Consider the following 21,101-nt stretch of genomic DNA (forward strand, 5'->3'; position numbering starts at 1 on the left):
ACCAGAGTCTCCAAGATTCTTGAGCATTCTTCCCTCCTCTGCCACATCCATATTTGCACAATAAAATGACTAAGTAGTTGAAAAATATCTTTTAACATTAAAAATACATATACTGTAACAACTCTACATTCAAGAAGTTATCTAAATATACCAGCATATCTCAGAATGATGTGCAGGCAAAATTATTCATTGTACTGTTTTTGAAATTGCCTGAGGCTGGGAATATGTTAAATGATCATTTTTAAGGAAATGGTTTTAAAAAGTATGAAACTTAAGGGTAGCAGAATATGCTACTCCAAAATATAAGTTTAGGACATGTCATTCCAAAACATGCCATTTTGGTATATTGATTATTTTAAGCCAGAAGCACTTGAAAAACATCAAATGCAGGGAAAGTCTTTCCCTGAACTCCCCTTATCTGCCTAAAGACAAAAGGAACTTGTTTTGATAAATCTCCTCCTGAGGAATTTTATCAACCAGGGAAGACCAACTCTTACTATAGAAAAGGAAACTGGAAGTCCACACCATACGCAAACAAACTCTGTCACAAAGTATTATACATCCTATCTATTCTACTAAGGGCCCATTCATCTTTCTTAAAAATCATTTGCTATCCCCTAAGAGGCCTACATCTCCTGCCTCCCCTTTTCCTATCAAGATGGTATTTTATCATAAATTCCAAGCCACCTCAGGAAGATACTTATTTTTCCCTGAGTATCTCTCATGTATATGTGAGGTATATATGCTAATAAACTTCTGTTTTTCTTATGTTAATCTGTCTTTGATTGCAGGGGTCTCAGCTAAGAACTCATAAGGGTAGAGGGAAAATTATTTTCCTCCCCTACAATACATTATTGCTACTGAATACTTTCATTCATGGAGAGAGAATGAGAAGGCTCTCCAGGTTCTAGTATAAAGGGTCTTTATGATGTGGTGTTAAAAGAAAAGCAAGATGCACAACACATATACTGTGTGCTGGTATTTGATTTAAAAGAATAGAAAACCCTTATAAATGTTTGCTTGTAAATGCCAGGAGAGTTCTGGCAAGATACAAAAGAACTGGGTAACATAGTTGTCTCTGGGGAGAGAACAGGAATGTCTGGGAGGATGGGGAGGGAGATCTCCCTCTGACATTCTTTGTTACCTATTGAGCTTTGAATCATGTGACAATATTACATATTAGAGAAACCATTTAAATTTTAGCCAAAAAGTAAATATAGATAACATATAATTGACAAACCACAGAAACTGTAAAATTCTCCTATGTTTATAAATTCAGTCAAGAAAATGCATAAAAATATGGGTAATAAAGTGTAATTGACCTTAAAACCAATCCACAGTCCCTATATCCAGTGGCCCGGGGCTGAGCACATCACTGAGTTTCTATCAGCATCTTTTCCCTTGATGATATGAAGGGCAAGGTAAACTATATACACATACTGAAGATTTTATTTTCCTAATGCGTCTTCCAGTGAAATTATCTGCATTTTTTTTCATTTTTGGTCAGAGAGACTACCCCCCCCCCCATTGTGGACTAACAGCATAAACAACACACACAATGCAATTAAGGAAATTCCTGGTCATGACACTAGTTATGAAAACTTAACTTTGAGACAGATGTCCTACCGACCATTTAAAAAAGCTGATTGTTATTGTCTTTACCTCTGCTTGCTCAGGAAGAAGCTTAAATTATGAAAATGAAGAGATCTAAGGCATTCTAAGATTTCAGACACCTTAAAATTATTGAATTTTAAAGCTATAAGATGATCAGAAGAGCAAATATCACCATTCTTATGTCTAAAATTGCCAGTAGAATGTAATTTTTTTCCCTTCTTTTCAGTTTGGGGTTTTGTCTATATTCTATTATTCAAGTGAGCACTCAAAGAGCCCATAGAGACTTCAGTGAAAGCAAAACCATGTGTTTCTATTAATTAAAATAATTCATGGATACCAGCAGAATTACTCCTCCTACCCCAAACAGAGATGCCACTATCTGCCTAGGGCTCTGGTTCCACTGCTCAGGGAAGCTGCCCCTCTTATGCCCTCTCTTTTTCACTTCTCCCTGGTCCAGATTTTCAGTCTGTCATGTCACTCTGATCATTTGGAAAAGTGAGAGTTGGTTTGTTCTACAGCTAAATCTTATGTAATCTGCTTCTCACCCCTGTGCTTCTCAGCAAGGTAACCCCAGTGACTGAAGAGGGTAAATCTGTGCTACCTTTCTCATTGTACCTTTAAACCTACTCACTAAAGACTTGGTAGCCATAAAAATGAAAAGGAACACTTTTTATGTCCTGATAGGAAACAGTCTCTGTGATATTACAGGAGGGCCACTATTTCCAAATAAGACATCTCTTTCCGTTTCATGTTTTATTTTGTATTCTAGTGTATATACCCATTTTTTAAAATAATGCATACCACCTCCACTCCTCCACTTTCCCCCCAACCCAAGTTTATAATGGTTACACTCAGTAAAACCCAGAAAGATATAGTGAGTTTCTTCTGTGACTTTCAACAGCCCTCTTGATATTGTCCTTGTGGCCCAGTTTGAGAAACAGCCTACAGGGCTCTTAATTCCACCATCCTACAATTTTTGCCTTAGTAACATATTCTTCCTCCAATGTCTTCTAAGCTCTCATTCTTATCTATACACTAACTACTGCCCCCTTTCCAGATAAACTCTTGGCATTCCACCCAGCAGTCCTCCTAAGACTTTAGCACCCACAATTCTGCCATGAACAGAGCCAAAAACTGTTCCCATGTCCCTTGGCAACCGACATCTCTCAAAAACTTCCCCACAGAGACTTGAACTGTTTTTCACTGTGGAAGAGCCCTCCTCCTTACCCCTTATGGTTTGTCCAAATTTCTATTCCATCCCCAAGGAGTTTTTGCTGCAGCAGTAACACAACTGCCTCTTTCTCAGTGCTGTTTTTGTTCCTAAAATCCCACAGGGAAGATGACCTTCTTTCTGCCTTCTTACATTACATCCCAATCTAGTCATTGCCTTCCTTTGTAGAGATGCTAATCTTATGATCACTATGTAAAGTATATTGAAATATTTCCACATTCTTCCTGTCCTACTTCTTTATTTTCCTTCATAAGACCACCTTTACTATCCTCAAATCTTCCCGAAGCTGTTTGAGCCCTTCTCTTAACCCCAGGAAATCCTTGTATGCCTCTCGTTGATTCCATCAGAAATCCCTGCATTATTGCAGACTGGCAAGGAGAGCAAGGAGAGGGCTGCTGTGGGCCTCTGTAAGGATTCTCTTCCTAGGTCATCATAATCCCCTGCTGCCTGGTTTTCATGGTTTTGTTTTCTACCTGTCAAAGCCTTATCACTTTAATTTTTTTTTTTTTTTTAATGTTTATTACTGAGAGAGAGACACAGAGCGCGAGCAGGGGAGGGGTAGAGAGAGTGGGAGACACAGAATCTGAAGCAGGCTCCAGGCTCTGAGCTGTCAGCACAGAGCCTGATGCAGGGCTCGAACTCACAAACTGTGAGATCATGACCTGAGCCGAAGTCGGTTGCCCAACCAACTGAGCCACCCAGGTGCCCCAAAACCTTATCACTTTAAAGGAAATATGTTTGGTGAGCTATCTGACCTGTTCCTTATTCATGTCTTTGTGCCATGCTTCTTGTTATGTGGCTGACCTAGAAGCCTGGGGAGTCTGGGTAGGCTGACAGGTAAACAAGAAGCTGGCCTATAAGTTGGGTTGGGACTAGGGTGATATTTGTTTGTTATGAATTTTCACACACTCATTTTGAGTTTTTAAAATATTGCATTATAGGGGTGTCTGGGTGGCACAGTATAGTGGTGTCTGGGTGGCACAGTCACTTGAATAGAATTCTTGGTTTTGGCTCAGGTCATGATCTCAGGGTCGTGGGATCAAGCCTCACATTGAGCTCCATGCTGAGCATGGAGCCTGCTTAAGATTCTCTGCCTCCCTCTGCCCCTCTCCCTTGATTGTACTCTCTTTCTCTAAAAAAATAATAAGAATAAAATAAAATAGTGCATTATAATATTGTCTTTATCATTGAACTTTTTGAAACTCCTTTAAATTTTGTGCCTGAGGTAAATGCTTAATTCTCCTTTTCTAGTCCCTTCTGGTGAGTCTGTCTCAGGGACAAGGCCAGCTTCATGAACTTGTGATCTGTGCAGTCACACAGGACCCCAAGCTTGATTTAAGTCTCCACCGACTTGAAATTCTTAGCAATTTTTTTAAAAGGCCCTACATTTTTATCTTGTATGGGCCCCAAGAATTATGTAGCCAGTCCTGATCAGTAAAATAAATTTGATATCAAATGGAGAATTGAACCCTTTGTTTTCTTCATCTTTAGGAAAAAGTGCAAACTGCAGCTTTCATTCTTCAGTTTTCCTGGTTCAATTTGTCATTCATTTAGTTTAAACCACCACCAGCTGGGCTCTGTCCTCAGTGCTTCCTGGTGTTGCCTCCTATTAGGAACAATGTTTGCCCTTTCAGCTACTTTGTGGGGAGAAAATGCATGCTGCTTCTCTCTAGAACTCTGTCTGGGAGACTCTCTTGGTTCTGTGATTCATCAGAAATAAGAAAAACAAACACTGTAAATGGAGAACTTGAAAAACAGGTGGGCACCATCTCCCCACCCAAGAGAATGGATTTAAGAGGAAATTTGTTTATGGGATGAGGTTTTAAAAGGCGACCTGGAGAATTTAGCAAAGATGTAAATAAACAAGTCGTCCTTGGACTGCATTAGGCTTCAGAGTAAATATATTAACCAGCTTCAGTCAAAGTCTGCCTCAAATCTGACCTTGACAAGACCCAGTGGCTAGTGCTGTTGCCATCCCTCCCCCCAAACACCAGGCAATTTTCTGTATGGGAAGGCTACCCAGCTTCCCTCCCACGAAGTGAACGTAAGCAGAAGCCTATCACGTTTCCTCTGAGTGCTGCCTCCTTGACAGCCCCCCTGGAAAGCCTGCAGGCAGTCAGGAGACACCCGCCTTGTTTTTATATGGTATAGTCATCCGTAGCTAGATACAGACATACGTCTATTACCCACCAGGGGTACTGAATTGCTGTGTCGGCTACAAACAGCCCAGGTCTGTGGTCAATTCCCATTATGTGAAGAAACAAGCTGATGCATTTAACCCAGGCCACCAAGGAATGTGCTGGGACCCAGCAGGCAACCTAGAACTGGCGGAAGGAAAAGAGATGTGTTCCACAGCCGTCCTCCTGGGTTGCCAGCATCCCTACTGGGGGAGTGAGTTTGGATTTTTCCTGCCCTCACATCCTCTTCCTTTGTCCCCCATCCTGTCCCCAGCCTCTGTTCTGAGAATTTATGAACCATTTCCACAGTTTGATTCAAGTTATTATTTCACATACTTAAATACCTTACAACATAGACCACACAGAAAACATACAGCCCATTGCAAGGTAATTAAAGTATTACTAAAAGGTGGTTGAGTACAGCCTTTCATAGTATTTGGACAAAATTTTAAGAATTTTTAAAAATCCTGCCTCCCTCATCTTTGCCAGATTAATAACCTAATTGCAATCAAAAATCATTCTTAGTTTTCTGAAAACAGCTACTAAATCACATACAAGCTACTATGTACTAGAGCAGGCAACATTCATTTTATAGTAAAAGAAGTACAATTTTCTTTGGTTGGGGTTGAGAGGGGAGGAATTAAAATAAATGAGGTTCTTCCTTGGGGAAATTACTGTACTAGATGCTGTATAAATGTCACGTTATGTGCATTCCACAAAAATCCTACACAATGGGCATTATGATTCCTATTTTATAGATGAGAAAATTGAGTCTCAGAATACTGAAGTGCCCAGGTGGGAATTGGTAGGGCAGGTGTCACACAGTCTATCCAATTTTGACAAATTGGTGTTCTTTCTCTTGGGTTATCCTCTTCCCTTTCATTTTTTTCTCTTTGACTTTAGATTATTTATGGGGGAAAAGTATGGACCCTTTACAGTTCCACCCTTTTATCCTACAGCAAGAGCCCTGAAATATTTAGTGCAGGGAGGTATCTTTTCCTCATTTGAAACCTTTAGATTAGATAAAGTTGCCAAGGGAATCCATCTGGTAGCCTTTCAGGTGAAGCAGTCTTTCTTCAGAAGTATATATAATAACAGTTGTCAATATTCATTGAGTATTTAAAAAAAAAATTTTAACGTTTATTTATTTTTGAGACAGAGAGAGACAGAGCATGAACGGGGGAAGGTCAGAGAGAGGGAGACACAGAATCCGAAACAGGTTCCAGGCTCCGAGCTGTCAGCACAGAGCCCGACGCGGGGCTCAAACTCACGGACCGCGAGATCATGACCTGAGCCGAAGTCGGCCGCTCAACTGACTGAGCCACCCAGGCGCCCCAATATTCATTATTTACCATATGCTAGGAACTGTTCTGGACTCTTTCTATATTGTCCCATCTAACGCTCACCATGGCACTGTGAGGTAGTGCCAGTACTAATAGTCTCCCTAATTTACATACAATGAGGAAACAGATTTAGAGGTGAGAAGCAGAGCCAAGCTAAATTGGGCCAGCCCACTTCAGACTCTGGGCTCAGAATCACTGAGCTGATGCATGCCCCTGTCTATCCCAGAGGGTATGCTTTAGGGATACCCAGTCTCTTCAAAACCAAGACAATCAACCTCAAAGGCCAGTGAGACCACTGCCACTTAAAAAGAAAACGGGATGGTGCCTGAGTGGCTCATTTGGTTAAGCGTCTGACTTCAGTCCAGGTCATGATCTCACAGTTAGTGGGTTCAAGCCCCACATCAGGCTCTGTGCTGACAGTGCAGAGCTGGCTTCAGATCCTCTGCCTCTCTCTCTGCCCCTCCCCGACTCATAAGTACTTACTCTCTCTCTCTCTCAAAAATAAATAAACATTAAAAAAAAAACAAAAAACTGGGTGACTTAATGAAGAGAGGGTAATTTTGAGAACAAAACAAATGCCTAATGAAGGAAAATACTGATTTTTAAAAATGGGCAGGAGGGACGTATCCACCTACAAAGTGGCTATGGCATTGCAGTCCAGAAAATAGTTTGAAAGGTATTTGAAAGCTGGTGGCTTCAGAGCTCAACTGTAAGACCACTGTAAACTACACCATAATGAACATTTGGGTCCATAAAACATTGTATCTTTGATTGCTTCTCGGAATCTAACAACAGAAATACTGGAGGTATAGTCTCTTCATTATAACATTGTGTATTGATTCCTATTAGCATTGCATAAATATGGATATTCAATATCCAAGTTTAATTTTTTTAGAGGGCACACATTTCATGCCCAATCACTGCTGAATTTTCATCTGCCCAGTCCAATAAAAGATAACAGTTGGGACTGTGAGCTCAGAAATTAGACTGCATGGGTCTGAACCCTTGCTCTGCAATTGACTAAATATGGCACATTTCCTTTCCTGATGACATGGGGATAATAAATACTCGTATGTTTATTGTGAGTGTTAAATTATGCTATTTGTTAAATGCTCAGCACAGTGAGCACAGTGTCAGACAAAGTAAGCATCCAATAAGTGTCAATGAGTATTATTCTTATTGTTAATGTTATTGATTTGCAAATAATAAGTAATATAGTTCTTCAGCTCTATTATTGCTTGTCAGCAGTGGATGAAACAGAGTTACAGCTTGATAAATGTTTTGATTTAGTTAACAATGGGTGGTGGCAGATCTTGTTTAGTGGAAATGCCAGAAGTGAGGGGGGCATTGTTTAATGTACACTGTAGGCAACTTCATCTATGACTTCCGAAAATTAAGAACCAAATGGTCAAAACCAACACTTCAAAGTGTTTAGTTTGGCTTAAAAGGAACTTTGTACTGAAAAGCTGGTGAAATGTTACAAGGTCTTCAAGTGGTGGTGTTCCCCAGCTGTTCCTTAGACTTAAGCCTTTTACTTCCCTTTAAGAAAGCAAAGACTCTGCTTTGTTTGTTTGTTTGTTTTAGTCTACTGAGGTGTGGCTATAATGGAGCTACCATGCTGGATTCTAAGAGGGTTAGGTTAAAAGGCCCAAAACAAAAAAAAAAAAGACTAGACTATTGGGAAAGGAGATGTTAATGATAAGAGTGGCATTCTCACAAGTTTCTGGATTGTGTAGCAAAATTAAACATATAGCAGGAAGTCAGATACCTGAAATTCCAGCATGGTCTTCCCCATGTTTGACTCTAACATGTAGTGGTAGGCTCCAATGCTGGTGCTGGGGTCGTCTGCATCATCCAAAGTGCCCTTGGGAGGAAAGCAGAGAAGGAAAATATTATGGATTTTCCCTCCTCTTCTTTTGGTGTTCATGAATTAATGCCATGGCCCTATAGTGAAATTTCTATTTTCCTGACCTTTCAGGTGTGCATTCTACAACCAAGTGTCCAGTTGATTTGGGATAAAATTCTTAATCTCATCATGACTCAGAGTAAAGAGGAGGATTTTGTAATCAATTTGAATCTAGATTTTGATTAGAATGTTAACTAATTATATACTTGCTAAAAGAATAATTTTCCCAAAGTAGAAATTCCTGTATCTTGCACAAGGTCTTTGCTGTTGATGGTGGTAATGTTTGAGTGGTTGCCCTCTGAGGCTGCCTTCATCTGTTATTTGAAACATTAGAATGCTGACCCTGTTCTGATTTGATGGCAACCAGGCAAGATTATATAACTGAGAGGGAAATAATTCTCTGGTTGTACAGACCATTCATATTTTACTGCCATGATTCTTAATGGGAGTTCTTATAATACGTTGGTGTTTGACCTGGAGACATGGATCTTGTTGTATATTTTTTCACTTCTGGACTGCTTAATCTTTAGGAAACAAGGTGGGTGGGTGACGAGTAGAACTGAAATTTCCCTTCAATTTAGTTAGGGGTAGTAACAATAAAAAAAACTAACACAAGCTGTGGGCTGGCATTGGGGCCTGCCCTTTAGTATCCCAGGGACTTGGATTTCTGGGAAAGTGGGCAATGCCTTTGTGAGACTGAACAAACAACTGCCAGCATCAGATACTAGCAAATTTATAGCTTTTGAATGCAATAACATTAACATGCTGCTGCTGAAATATTTATGTTGGCTTTTTAAATATCCCAGAGGAAATCCATCCAGAGCCTGCAAACCTTATATATTCTCTTTCCTGAGAAATTTCCATGAAAAAAATGATAAATTACATTTACACTGAGGGCCCCTCCCTGCTCCTGAGTAAATTCCACACATATAAATCAGGCATCATTTTCCTAACTCTCTTCCTCAAAGGCACTTAAAATTTACAGGGCAAGAAAATAAAGGCTTCCTTTCATCCTGACAGCAGATACAGAACAGAGCCCCCTGATGTCTTCCTGCCAGGTCAACCACTCTCTGTCCCTTACCCCTTCTCTTATCTCTCTTGGGGGTGACAAGAGCATTTACGAGGGGAAAAGGAACAAAAGGGTCACTGCTAGGGCGATAATGTGTCCTTCATTTTCAGCAGCTTCTCCAAAATGACAGAACCTTTGTAACCAGATTAAGGTAATCAGAGAATGTAAATCTCAGATGGGGTTTATCCATGCTAATGGCAAAATCAGGAGGTGGCTAATTCCCTCAGTAATGCCAAGTTCCTGTTTTTGGAGGACACACACAGAGACACCTGCCACAGTAAGAAACCAAGGCTTCATCCATTGTAGTTTGCAGGTAACAAGTATCAGAAGCTTCACATAATACAAGGGGCAAATCATCTACTCCTGGATTTCTAAGACAGTTTTTGTTCTTACAGCATTTTGCATTAATTATGTCCATTATAGAAATTTTCTCTGTAAAAAGTTTTCAGCTCTCTGAAAGAAGTAATTCCTATTAAGCATGATAATTCTAAGAGCTAACAAATATTGGGAATATGGCTTTTCCATATCTGAGCAGTCAGCCTTTCCTTAAAAATACAGATTGCCAGATTCCTACACTGGCTGGGGAATTGGTACTTTTACTAAAGCACTTCAGATAATTTTTATCATCAGTCAAGTTTGGGGGAAAAATGAGCTAGTTTATCTCTACATTAAAACAGGATTCAGTTGTATGCATTCCCAAACCCTAAAAGAATCAACGCTTTTCAAATAGCTAACATTCAAGTAAACAAATCAGGATGGATCAAATTATCTACTTTGATTTAAAGTTTGGTTAATGGTGATCAAGGGCGTCTAAAAAATATTTCTGTGATGTGGCATAGGAAGACAGTTCCAATTTCTTGATTTCTAATCCAAGTGTTAGTTTTGTTGAAAATCAATGATTTCATGGGTAAAACTTAAACTTGCACAATTCTTTTTTTTTTTTTTTTTTTTTTTTTTTTTTTAAGTAAACTCTATGCCCAGTGTGGTGCTTGAACTCACAACTGAGCCAGCCAGGCTCCCCAAGTCCTTTAAAAAAAGTTCCTGCACAAGGAACTCCCCAAGTTCTTTTAAAAAAAAAAGTTCCCCAAGTTTCTGCACAGTTCTTAAAGAATTTGCTTATTTGAGTATTTCCCAAGATTGAAATGCCTCAGTGTTTCAGTGCAGCCAGCTCTACCCTAGTGGGTACTCACACTGGTGGAGGCAACTGCTTCCTGCACACTCTCCATAATGAATTCCTTAGTGATCCTTCGAGAGGGCAGCTCATTGAAGAGGGAGTTGATTAGGGCCACTTTAGCTGCATCCCGTCTGGCCTCAGCTCTACTTAGGCAGCACTTAAGAAGAAAAGAGAAAAGGAGTTATTACAGGATTCAGCATCTCACCATTTTTTTCACTGCCTCAGTGGATCTCTGGACATTTCCATTCATACATTTACTCTCTGCACCTATTCTTCCTTACTCATTGCTAGTCCCCTGAAGATCATGAGATTATCTTTCTGCCCTAGAGTCCATGAAAATGTCTTGGTTGGTCTTCCATTGATTTTTGTCTTATTTTACTGTCATTGAATGTCTACTCTGCACCAGAGGCTTTGAAAACTGTTAATAAATAATAATAAAATAAAAGTAATAATGGCTACTACTGTGTACTTGGTGATTACATTTGTCTTCAGTGCCTTCCTCAAATCCTTATTTCAGAAGGAGAAAAATGTAAGGAAAGAAGGAAAATGGGAGATATATATTTTTTTAATTTTTATTTTAATTTTATTTTTGAGAGAGACAGAGAGACAGAACATGAGCAGGGGAGGGGCAGAGAGAGAGGGAGACACAGAATCCGAAGCAGGCTTCAGGTTCTGAGCTGTCAGCACAGAGTCAGATGTGGGACTCAAACCCATGGACCATGAGATCATGACCTGAGCCAAAGATGGACACTTAACCATCTGAGCCACCCAGGTTCCCTGGAGATATTTTTAACAGAATAATTGAAAACAGTTTCCGGAGTTAGACTGCTTAGATTCAGATTCAAGCTATGGTACTTATTTGCTGAAAGACTATAGGCAAGTTAGCCCTTTCTGTGTCTCAATTTCCTCCTCTGTAAATGGTAATAATAGTAATTCCTATGTCATCACATTGAGGATAGGCACAATTAGTTAAAATAGGTAAAATTCTGAGAACACCTGACACATGGGAATATCTCAGTCTTATATGTGCTTACATGTCCAGGTTAGGACAAGGGAACTAATGTCAAAATCTATTGTTTTTCTTTTCCAGCATTTATCCCCTACTTGCCTTCTAATAACCATTCCCTGATATTCTTGAGGATCACCCTTTCCACCTTGCTCTCAGTCCACATAGTTTGGGTGGGATATGCCCTGTTTGGTCTTTCTGAAGTTAGGAACCATAGGCAGACTATGATTAGCAACTCATTAAAAAAAATAATAATTCCTCCTAAAAGTAATATTGCTCTCCATTCTCCTAACCTCACTTTCCTGTGGCTCACATGGGTCATTCAATGTGTCTTGATTCTTTTCTATCCTGTTTCTTTTGTTGTCAGCTACAACTCCTCTTATTCAAATTCTGGCTTAGCATGGACCCTGGGGGTCCAGGTATAGGGATGAAGCCCTGTGAGAACTGCACTGTCCTTGGAGCTCACTCCTACTGGAGGGTGTGATGCCATTTCTCCCACAGGTTCCTATGAACTGCCAAGGGTCGTAGAACCTACTCCAAAACTCCTGGTGGGAAACAAGCCCTAGGAAGAGAAGCCCAGAAGCAGGTCCTGGTCAACAATGTGGACAGTCACCTCTGGCTCTGCTACTTCATGATCATGAGACCCGGGCTTCCTAAACTTTGGGACGTATTTCCTCACTGGACAAATGGGGAGGCCAGGCCCTCTGGTCTCCAAGGCTCCTACCACCTAAAATGCATGCTTCTCAGAATCAGTAGTGGTTGGTGACTGATGTGAAAGAACAGGGAAAATACCAAATCTCCCAATTTATTCTGTAGTTTTGTAGCCTCAAGAATTCACTAATTCCATAGGGAAAAAGCCAAACCCCCTCAGTTTGCTTTCCACACCTCCCCACCTCTACCTCATCTGCCCCACGCTGACTATGTGGACACTGACTGAGGAACACTTCAAACTCGTGCTCTTGTATCTTCCAGAGGCTGGCCTCTCCTCTCCATCTCCACAAACCCAGTACGAATCCCCTGAGGTCAGGCTCCAGCCCCTGTGATTTTCCCACTGCAACCTCCCTCTTTGGACAGTTGAGACAACTATTGTAACGATCCTGTACTTGGCTACGGATCACTTCTTCCTGCCCCTCTCCCAACCTCCAGGCCTGGGAAGGCAGCTTGTATACTTCTTGAGCATCCTCCAGAGTGCCTGCTCCCAGGGTCAGCACTTGGAAGTGCTCCACATGGTTAGGGTCCAGATGAAATAACGACAAAACTTCTGAAATAGAAACGTGACCCCAGGGAGGATGGAAAAAACGTGCAGTAGCCTAACAAAACAGCAATTATACACAGCTATTTTAATTTATAACACAGAGAGAGTTCCAATATCTCCTTTTAAATAAAGAATGGTGCTGGGGTGCGTGGAGGGGGGGGGGCTCAGTTAGTTGAGCATCTGTCTTAAAAAAATTTTCTTTTAATGTTTATTTAATTTTGAGAGATAGAGACAGAGTGTGAGCAAGAGAGGGGCAGAGAGAGAGGGAGACACAGAATCCGAAGAAGGTTCCAGGCTTCGCGGTCAGCACAGAGCCTGACATAGGACTCGAACTCATGAGCCGTGAGATCATGACCTGAGCCAATGTAAGACGCTTAACTGACTGAGCCACCCAGGAGACCCTGAGCATCTGTCTCTTGGTTTTGGCTCAGGTTATTATCTCACAATTTGGTTTATGAGATTGAGTCCTGCATGTCAGGCTCTACACTGACAGCATGGAGCCTACTTGGGACTCCCTCTTTCTCTCTTTCTCTGCCCCTCCCCTGCTCTGTCTCCCTCTCTCTCTTCTTCTTCTCAAAATAAATAAATAAACTTAAAAAAAAAAAGAATGGTGCTAAAGTTCTAAAATATATATGAAAGTGATTTGGGGTTTTTCCCCTTAGAGTTGAATGACAAGCAAGAAGGCTTTGGGATAGCTTCAGGCAGCAAAAGCCTTTTAAGATTTAGCTCTCTCCTGAGGTTTAGGCTACTTTATTCAATTAGGGGGGTCTGGACAGATAGGTTGATTTTATCATATGGACTTGGCTGAGAATTTATGGAACACTGAGTTCTGAATCAGTGGGCTTTCACGGAAGCTCAGGTGTTACCACTTCCAGGAAGTTTTCCCTGACCACTCCAAGGTGAGGGTGGGAGGATCACTGTTTATGAGAGGCATTCACCACACTGCCGTGTAATTATCTGCCAGTGCTCTGCCCCATAACCCTAGGTGGTAAGCATCCTAAAGGCAGAGTCGGTGACTAAGTCATCTTTATGTCTCTGTACTTGAAATACAGCTTGTTGAATGACATTCAGCTTGTTGCTGTATTCAGTTGAATACAGTCTAGAAAATTCAACAAGTCTTTTTTTTTTAATTTTTAAAAAATATTTTTATTTATTTTTGAGAGACAGAGACAGAGCATGAGTGGAGGAGGGGCAGAGAGAAGGAGACACAGAATCTGAAGCAGGCTCTAGGCTCTGAGCTGTCAGCACAGAGCCCGATGCAAGGGCTTGAATTCACAAACCCACGAACCGTGAGATCATGAAGTGAGACAAAGTCAAACACTTAACTGACTCAGCCACCCAGGCACCCCAAAAATTCAATAAGTCTTTAAGGCACCTGACAAAATGCTCAAAAAACCCTCAGAAAGAAGAGAATTAAATACATGTACTTATTATTTTAAAAATCCCATTTCAACATACCCTGTATGGTATGTATAACACAGTAATATAAAAATCTATTAATATGTGAATTTCTGAGGGATAATTGCCATTAGTTCAGGCACTCTAAGATTACCATTTTTGCTTGAATGTAGAATATGTTTATTATTCTTTGTAAAGTCAGTTTCCCATCAGAAAGCAAAGTTTTTGCAAATATTACCTGACATCTGTAAGAGTATCCCATTTTAATAGGAATTTTCTTTACAAAATCTATAATAGAGCCATTGGGGGTTTTAGAGTTTAGAGAAATTAGATTCAGATCTGGGCAATCTTAAGAAACTTTATATAGCTTTCTATCTAAATAATAGCAATTTAAACTGTCTTTCATAGAGAGAGACCTAGTAAACACTACTTAGATAAAAGAAGCTATCTATTTTAAATAAGACCAGCTAAGTAGTAGATCAAAGGCGCCACATACATTTACAACCAAATGGCACTGCTTTTGAGATCAAAGTGCTGCTGGGCTGAGAGAACAGAAGAGCCTTTTCCCAGAAAGCATGAAAAAGGACTACGGAGACTTCACCAATATCAAGATTTTAAAGCAGACACATGTCTTTACTTATTTTATTGTTTCAGTGTACAGAATCTTTGGTTAAAATGGGGGAGAAAGTGTACCAATTAATAAGTACATAAAATAAAATAAATTCTGAATCATCAAAAGGCTTTTCTTGCTATTGTTCTTTGCATTTCTAAAAGACAAGTACTTCAAAATGTCTATAATGTTAACCAGCCGCTTTCTTCTAAAATTTAGAGCTACAAATCCAAGCCAGTAAAGGCTGCATATTTTTCTTTAGGGATATTTAAATGGGATCTCTCAAACCATAAGGGCCTGCACTTGGGCAAGAAATGTAGTCAGAAGCAATCTGCTTGGCAAATCTACATCAGAGTGTGGATTCGGTTGTAAGAATAGGCACCATTACAGTTACCATCAGTAGGAAATGCTGCAAGAAAATAAAATAGGGTAAGTGACAGGACACTTTATTCATGTGTCCAAATTGGTCATCAAAGACATCAGTTGGAGAGTGAATGAAGTATGATGTTATTTCAAAACAACTTCCTGCTACAATTAGACTTCCCAGGTTGTATGGTTTATTCTCAGTTTTTCAGCCAGACCCCAATCATAAATACAGATTCGTAAACCATGCCTTATCCGCTAACCATTCTTACTTGTTAATATAGAGAGACAACTTCTGTCCTTTGCACTTTGTTAAAGTGCAGAGCTGGAATATTTAATAGTTGAGATAGTCAGCTGTGGATTTCTTAGGCATGTGAAGCCACATGATTTTCAAGCAGCTAGTAGACCCCACTCAGACATTTATCTTGATGCTCAGATGCCTTTCATTTGTTGATACATTATAAATCACAATAATCATTTCAAAGCCTCCTGGCTCGAATCTAAAATTAAAGCAAAAAATAAAAAATAAATAAAAGAGTGAGGCAGTGCTGAGGAAAACTATTGGAAGGCAGTGGTACCCAGCCCCAAGATAGCTCCCCATGATCTCTGCTCCTGGCATCCACACCCTTATGCAGTCCCCTCCCACACTATTCCAGGGCTGGTGTATGTAACCAATAGAATGTGACAGAAGTTATATGGTATGTCACTTTCAATATTAGGTTATAAACGGGACTGTGGTATCTGTCTTGGTAACACTTGCTTTCTCTCTTAGATAGCTTTCTCTGGGAAAAGGCCATTGCCATGTTGTAAGCAGTGCTACAGAGAAACACACATGGTAGGGAACTAATGCCTTCTGCCAACAGACATCTGAGTGATATTGGAAGCTGATCCTCCAGAACAGATCAAGCCTTCAGATGACTTCAGCTCCAACTGACAGCTTGACTCCAGTATGAGACAATGAGTGTAAGTTTTGAGGTAATTTGTTACCCAGCCATAGATCACTGATATAAAGGCATTTCTCTTTGTTATCTTATTTTGCAGATAAGGAAACAGAGGTCATATCCCAAGGTTATATAACTTAAAAAGTGACGAAAAAAAGATTAAACCCCAGGTCTCCCTGACTTGAGAGCCAAGATTTTTAACTACTACACTATTGTGCTTGTCACAGAAATGGTCACACACCTTAGAATAGATGGAATAAATAATTTAGCTAAAATCTCATAGCACTCCTCAAATTGATATAGTTCTTTAGCCAAAGCTCCTATTTTGATACTCTTTGGGTCATTTTGACAAAAGACTTTAAGATTGTCTCCTCCCATCCCCGCATGACAAATTCAACTTCATTCAGAACAAAAAGCCAAAGAGGAAGCAGTATGCTGTGGCAAGCAACTGTGCTTAGTGAAGAGGGGAATGTGCTGACAATTATTCTATATCTGCTTCCTTTCTACTGTCCTTTTGGTGCTTTCCTCTAACTGGACAATAGGAAGAAGAAAAATGGAGAAAGAGGCCAGCTATGATTAGATGAGAAGATGAAATGTCATTCCTTGTAGGAAATTTCTAATGCTGGCTGGAAGTTACCCCTTGATGAAGTATGGGGCCAAGAGAATTTATAATTCTACCACATATGAGTGCTCAATGATTTTAAGAAGTGTTTGCTAACTCTTCAAGAGAAAAAGTCATTTAAATTAAATGTCCCCAACTCCATTAGATAAGAAATTACCCCAAGACCAGTTCATTCTTGCCTTATATTTTATTTTGCATGCTAGATCACCAACAAGCCACTAAGAGCCCTAGGTATACTGTGAAGATCATTGATAAGCCTAGGCCAGGATCTGAACGAAGAGTTCAGAAACTTTAGTGTTCATAGTAAGATCACTGGGGGAAATGGTTAAACATGCACGTTCCCAGGCCCCAATCTGACCAATTTAATCAGTTTCTTTAAAAGGATTGCAGTGGAGGGGCACCTGGGTGGCTCAGTGGGTTAAGCGTCCGACTTCAGCTCAGGTCATGATCTCACAGTCCGTGAGTTCAAGCCCCACGTCGGGCTCTGTGCTGACCGCTCAAAGCCTGGAGCCTGTTTCGGATTCTGTGTCTCCCTCTCTCTCTGCCCCTCCCCTGTTCATGCTGTGTCTCTCTCTGTCTCAAAAATAAATAAACATTAAAAAATTAAAAAAATAATAATAAATAAAAGGATTGCAGTGGGGAGGTCTGCATTTTAACTTTCTAGGTGATTCTGAGGCAGGTGAATCCAGGACTTCTCTTGGAGGCTTCTGTCCCATTAGTGTCTCATTTGTAAATATCAGGGTCAGAACCATGATTTTGTGGGGCCTGAAGTTCACACAATTTGGTGGACCTTGTTTAAGGAAAATATGAAATTATGAATTTAAAAAGTTGGCACTGTGATTTGGAAGGAACCTAGATAGAAGCTTCACTGGCTTCATGGTTGAAAAGTCTAAGTCTCTCCTCTACTATACCAAAACATTCTATACTTCTATACTCTGGTCACCAACACAACTATTTCCCCCATGCAAACAAATTCTCTGACACCAGCTGGATGTCCTACATTTTAACATAATTCTTAAACTATCTACCTGGAGATAGCATCACATCCCATAGATTAATGGCTCTGTCCTACAAGACTGCTCCCACTTCAGACATCAATAGCAAGTCCAGGTTGTCACCTAGGTTTCTGATTAACCTGTTAAAAATGAGTAGTTCCCACTACTCCCTCCTCTTCTATCATTTGCTAGAACAACTCTCAGAATTCAGGAAAATGGTACACTTATTAGTTTACTCATTTATTATGAAGGGATACAATTCAGGAACAGCCTGAGGAAAAGATGCATAAGGCACAAATGTGGGAAGGGGCTCAGAGTACCATGTCCTTCCCAGGTGTACCACCTTCCCCAAACTTCCATATGTACACTAACCTAGAAGCTCTCCAAGTCCCATCACTTAGGATTTTTGTGGAGGATTCATAACATAGGCATGATTGATTAGATCTTTGACCATCAATGATTAAGTTAATTTTTAGCCCCTCTCCTAAGAGGTCAGTTGCTTGGTCTGAAACTTTCAATCTTCCACTCATTTGGTTGGTTCCTTTGGCAACCAGCCATCATCATTAGGGGCTTTTCAGAAATCACCTCATTAACATAAACTCAGGTGTGGAAGAAAGGGTTTTTTTGTGAGTAATAAAATATACCTTTTTATTCTTACCACTTAAGAAGTTCTCAGCATTTTAGGAGTTTTGCGCTAGGGACCAGGAAGGATAAAGACATATGTGTTGAAGGATAAGAAATATGTATTTCTTATTATAAATCACAATATCACAATAGGAAGTCCACCTCTGCTATCATCAAAATGTTAATTTCTCACTAGTGAAATTGCTTCTACCAAAGAATCAAGGAATGCAGTGTTCAGGTTGAAAAAAAAATTCTTTATGACAGTTCTAAAATTAAGCCCTTAGGAAGTATATAAGCACTGCTGATTTAAGTAAGTGAGGTCTCCATTTTCCTTTTCTGCTCAGCAGTTTTTATTCCTTCCATGATAATTTCCCAAACTGTGGCACTGTACAATGGCAAATTATTCAACCAAGATTAATTTGTGAGTCAGTAGGTTGTCCTGAAATAAAATAGTAACTTATCAACTTTTTAGGATGTACAGAAGTTCTTAAGTAAAATAAAATTTTGGGTGTCATGTACATGTTATTAAAATAGAAATGCCTGGGGTGCCTGTGTGGCTCAGTAGGTTAAGTGTCTGACTTTGGCTCAGGTCGTGATTTCACGGCTCGTGAGTTGGAGCCCCGCATCGGGCTCTTTGCTGATGCTGATAGCTCTCGGAGCCTGGAGCCTGCTTCAGATTCTGTGTCTTCCTCTCTCTCTGCACCCCCCCCCCCAACCTCTCAAAAATAAACATTAAAAAAAAGGGAAAAAAATAGAAATGCCTAATAAGAAACGAATTTTAATGTTAATTATTTATTAAATACTTTACAAGTATTGATAAATGTGTTACTGTTCCTAGAAACCTGGTTAGGCTGGCACAATTTATACTCTGAACAGTTACTTTCCTGAGAGCCTTCATTTGATTAATAATTTTCCCCATGCTTAGTATTAGAAAATAGGAAGAATACATGGGTTGAATGGCTGTTTCTGGACCTCAAGATGTTACTGTACATACATCTCAACTACAGTGTTTTCCATAGGAAAGCACATGGAAAGACATCAATATAAGTAACTTTTTTCCATCTTAAACAGACTTTTTAGGATTTTTCATTTATTTATTTATTTATTTATTTATTTATTTATTTATTTTAATTCTCTTGTGGCTTCAAGTTTTTTTTTTTTTTTTTTGAGAGAGAGAGAGACAGATGGACAGACAGCATAAGCAGGAGAGAGGGCAGAGAGAGGGGGGACAGAGGATCTGATGCAGGCTCTGCGAGGACATCAGACTTCTGTCTGCTGGGTGACTGAGCCACCCAGGCGCCCCTTTCATATTTGTATTTGAAAGACATCAAGAAAAAAAAATGGTCTGTAGGTCCAAAATGTACAAAACCAAGTTAGGCACACTTAACTCAGTCCCTACTAATGATAGCCAAGGAGTTGAAAAATAGTCTATTTAAGAAATTAGATTTTTGAATAAGAACAGTAATAGCAAATGTGACAGATGGAATCTACGTATGAATTCAGACCTGAAAATGTTGTCCCCCTTGGGGTCAAGGGCAGGTCAGTGTTACTTAGGTGGCATTCCCTGAATGGCACATTTACCCAAGGGATGTCCTGAGCTGGGACTTTGCAGGTGGCGAAACCAAATAAACTGACTGAGAGGTGAGAATTCTTGCCCAAGTCCTTTAGGCTGTCAAGTCTGTCATTCAGGTGGTTGGAAAAATTTTGCTTTTGGGAATCAGAGTTCAAGTCTCAGCAAGCGACTTGCAGAGTTGTGTGTGTATGGCCTGCCAGCTCTGGTCAGTGTCACCAACACCTCTGTTTCATCCTGACAGCAAGGCATCAGCACAAAGAATGCCGCAAGCCAGGCCCTGCTGCTAATTGTCCCCTTTTCAGTTCTTTAAGACCTTGACTGCCCTGGTCTAAGCATGAACATTTGCATGTGTTCCAATTTATCTAATTGTGGATATATTAGCATTTTTTTCTCCTTCCAGATGGTGATGTGAAAAAGGGCAACCGTTGAAACTCAGTCACTCAAGTTAATATTGCGTCTCTTTCTCTGTAGGTCAGGCTGGCTGCAAATATGTTGGGAGCAATTTGGAACTCTGTGTGTGCTGGGAATCGGGGTCTTTGCTAGGTATGGGGGAGGGGAGTGGTCTGGGAGTCCAATTTTCAGAGAAAACTCACCAGTTCCTGTCAACTGAAAGAAACGTTTCATGCACATGGTGGGTCAGAATGTTATTTTTATAATATAAACCACCTGGCCTCCTCCTAGTTTACCTCTGCTGCAAATGCTATTCTACACACATACCTAGACCAAGGTCCCTGGTAACTATTACAAAACCATGTTGTGTTTTGCTCCTTGCGTTTTTTTCTTTCCCCTTTTTTCTTTTATTCCTTTGCTTTTTTCAAGTTCAGGTGAAGACAAGATGAATTGATCAGGGCTCAAAGTTTTGGTTTATTTTTATAGTTGCTTTGATGTAAAAGGACTTGGCTCTGATTGCACTGAGAGGGATGGAGGGGGGACGGGGCAAGATGGAGTCAGCTTTTCTTCCTCACTCAGCAACTCGAGAGACAGTATCTTCCTAAAGCTCATTCAACTAGGGGCTTGGAGACTCCTGTGAAGATAGTCCCAAGTCTTTATTTACTGTGGATTCTCTTCCCAAGCATTTCTTTCACTGCACTCTGTTCTATTTGGAGGCCAAGCATCTCTGTTCACTTTGCTCACTAAGAAAAGACATAGATTAAAGTCAGGGAACAGGGCTGGGGAATAAATACAATATCTCATTAAAAC

At 40.2% G+C, this 21,101-nt stretch overlaps 1 protein-coding gene across 3 annotated transcripts in view; it reads right to left on the minus strand.

Moving 5' to 3' along the window:
- LIX1 (limb and CNS expressed 1) overlaps positions 1–21,101 on the minus strand; it is a 62,460-nt gene that overhangs the window by 5,064 nt on the left and 36,295 nt on the right. For all 3 annotated transcript variants that reach the window (XM_019816992.2, XM_045041421.1, NM_001048162.1), the window contains 2 exon segments: positions 10,531–10,671; positions 8,134–8,229 (listed from right to left, as the gene is read on the minus strand). In XM_019816992.2, the coding sequence (XP_019672551.1) occupies positions 8,134–8,229; positions 10,531–10,671 (237 nt within the window).

The sequence above is a fragment of the Felis catus genome, chromosome A1, assembly GCF_018350175.1.
Source record: "Felis catus isolate Fca126 chromosome A1, F.catus_Fca126_mat1.0, whole genome shotgun sequence".
NCBI lineage: Eukaryota > Metazoa > Chordata > Mammalia > Carnivora > Felidae > Felis > Felis catus.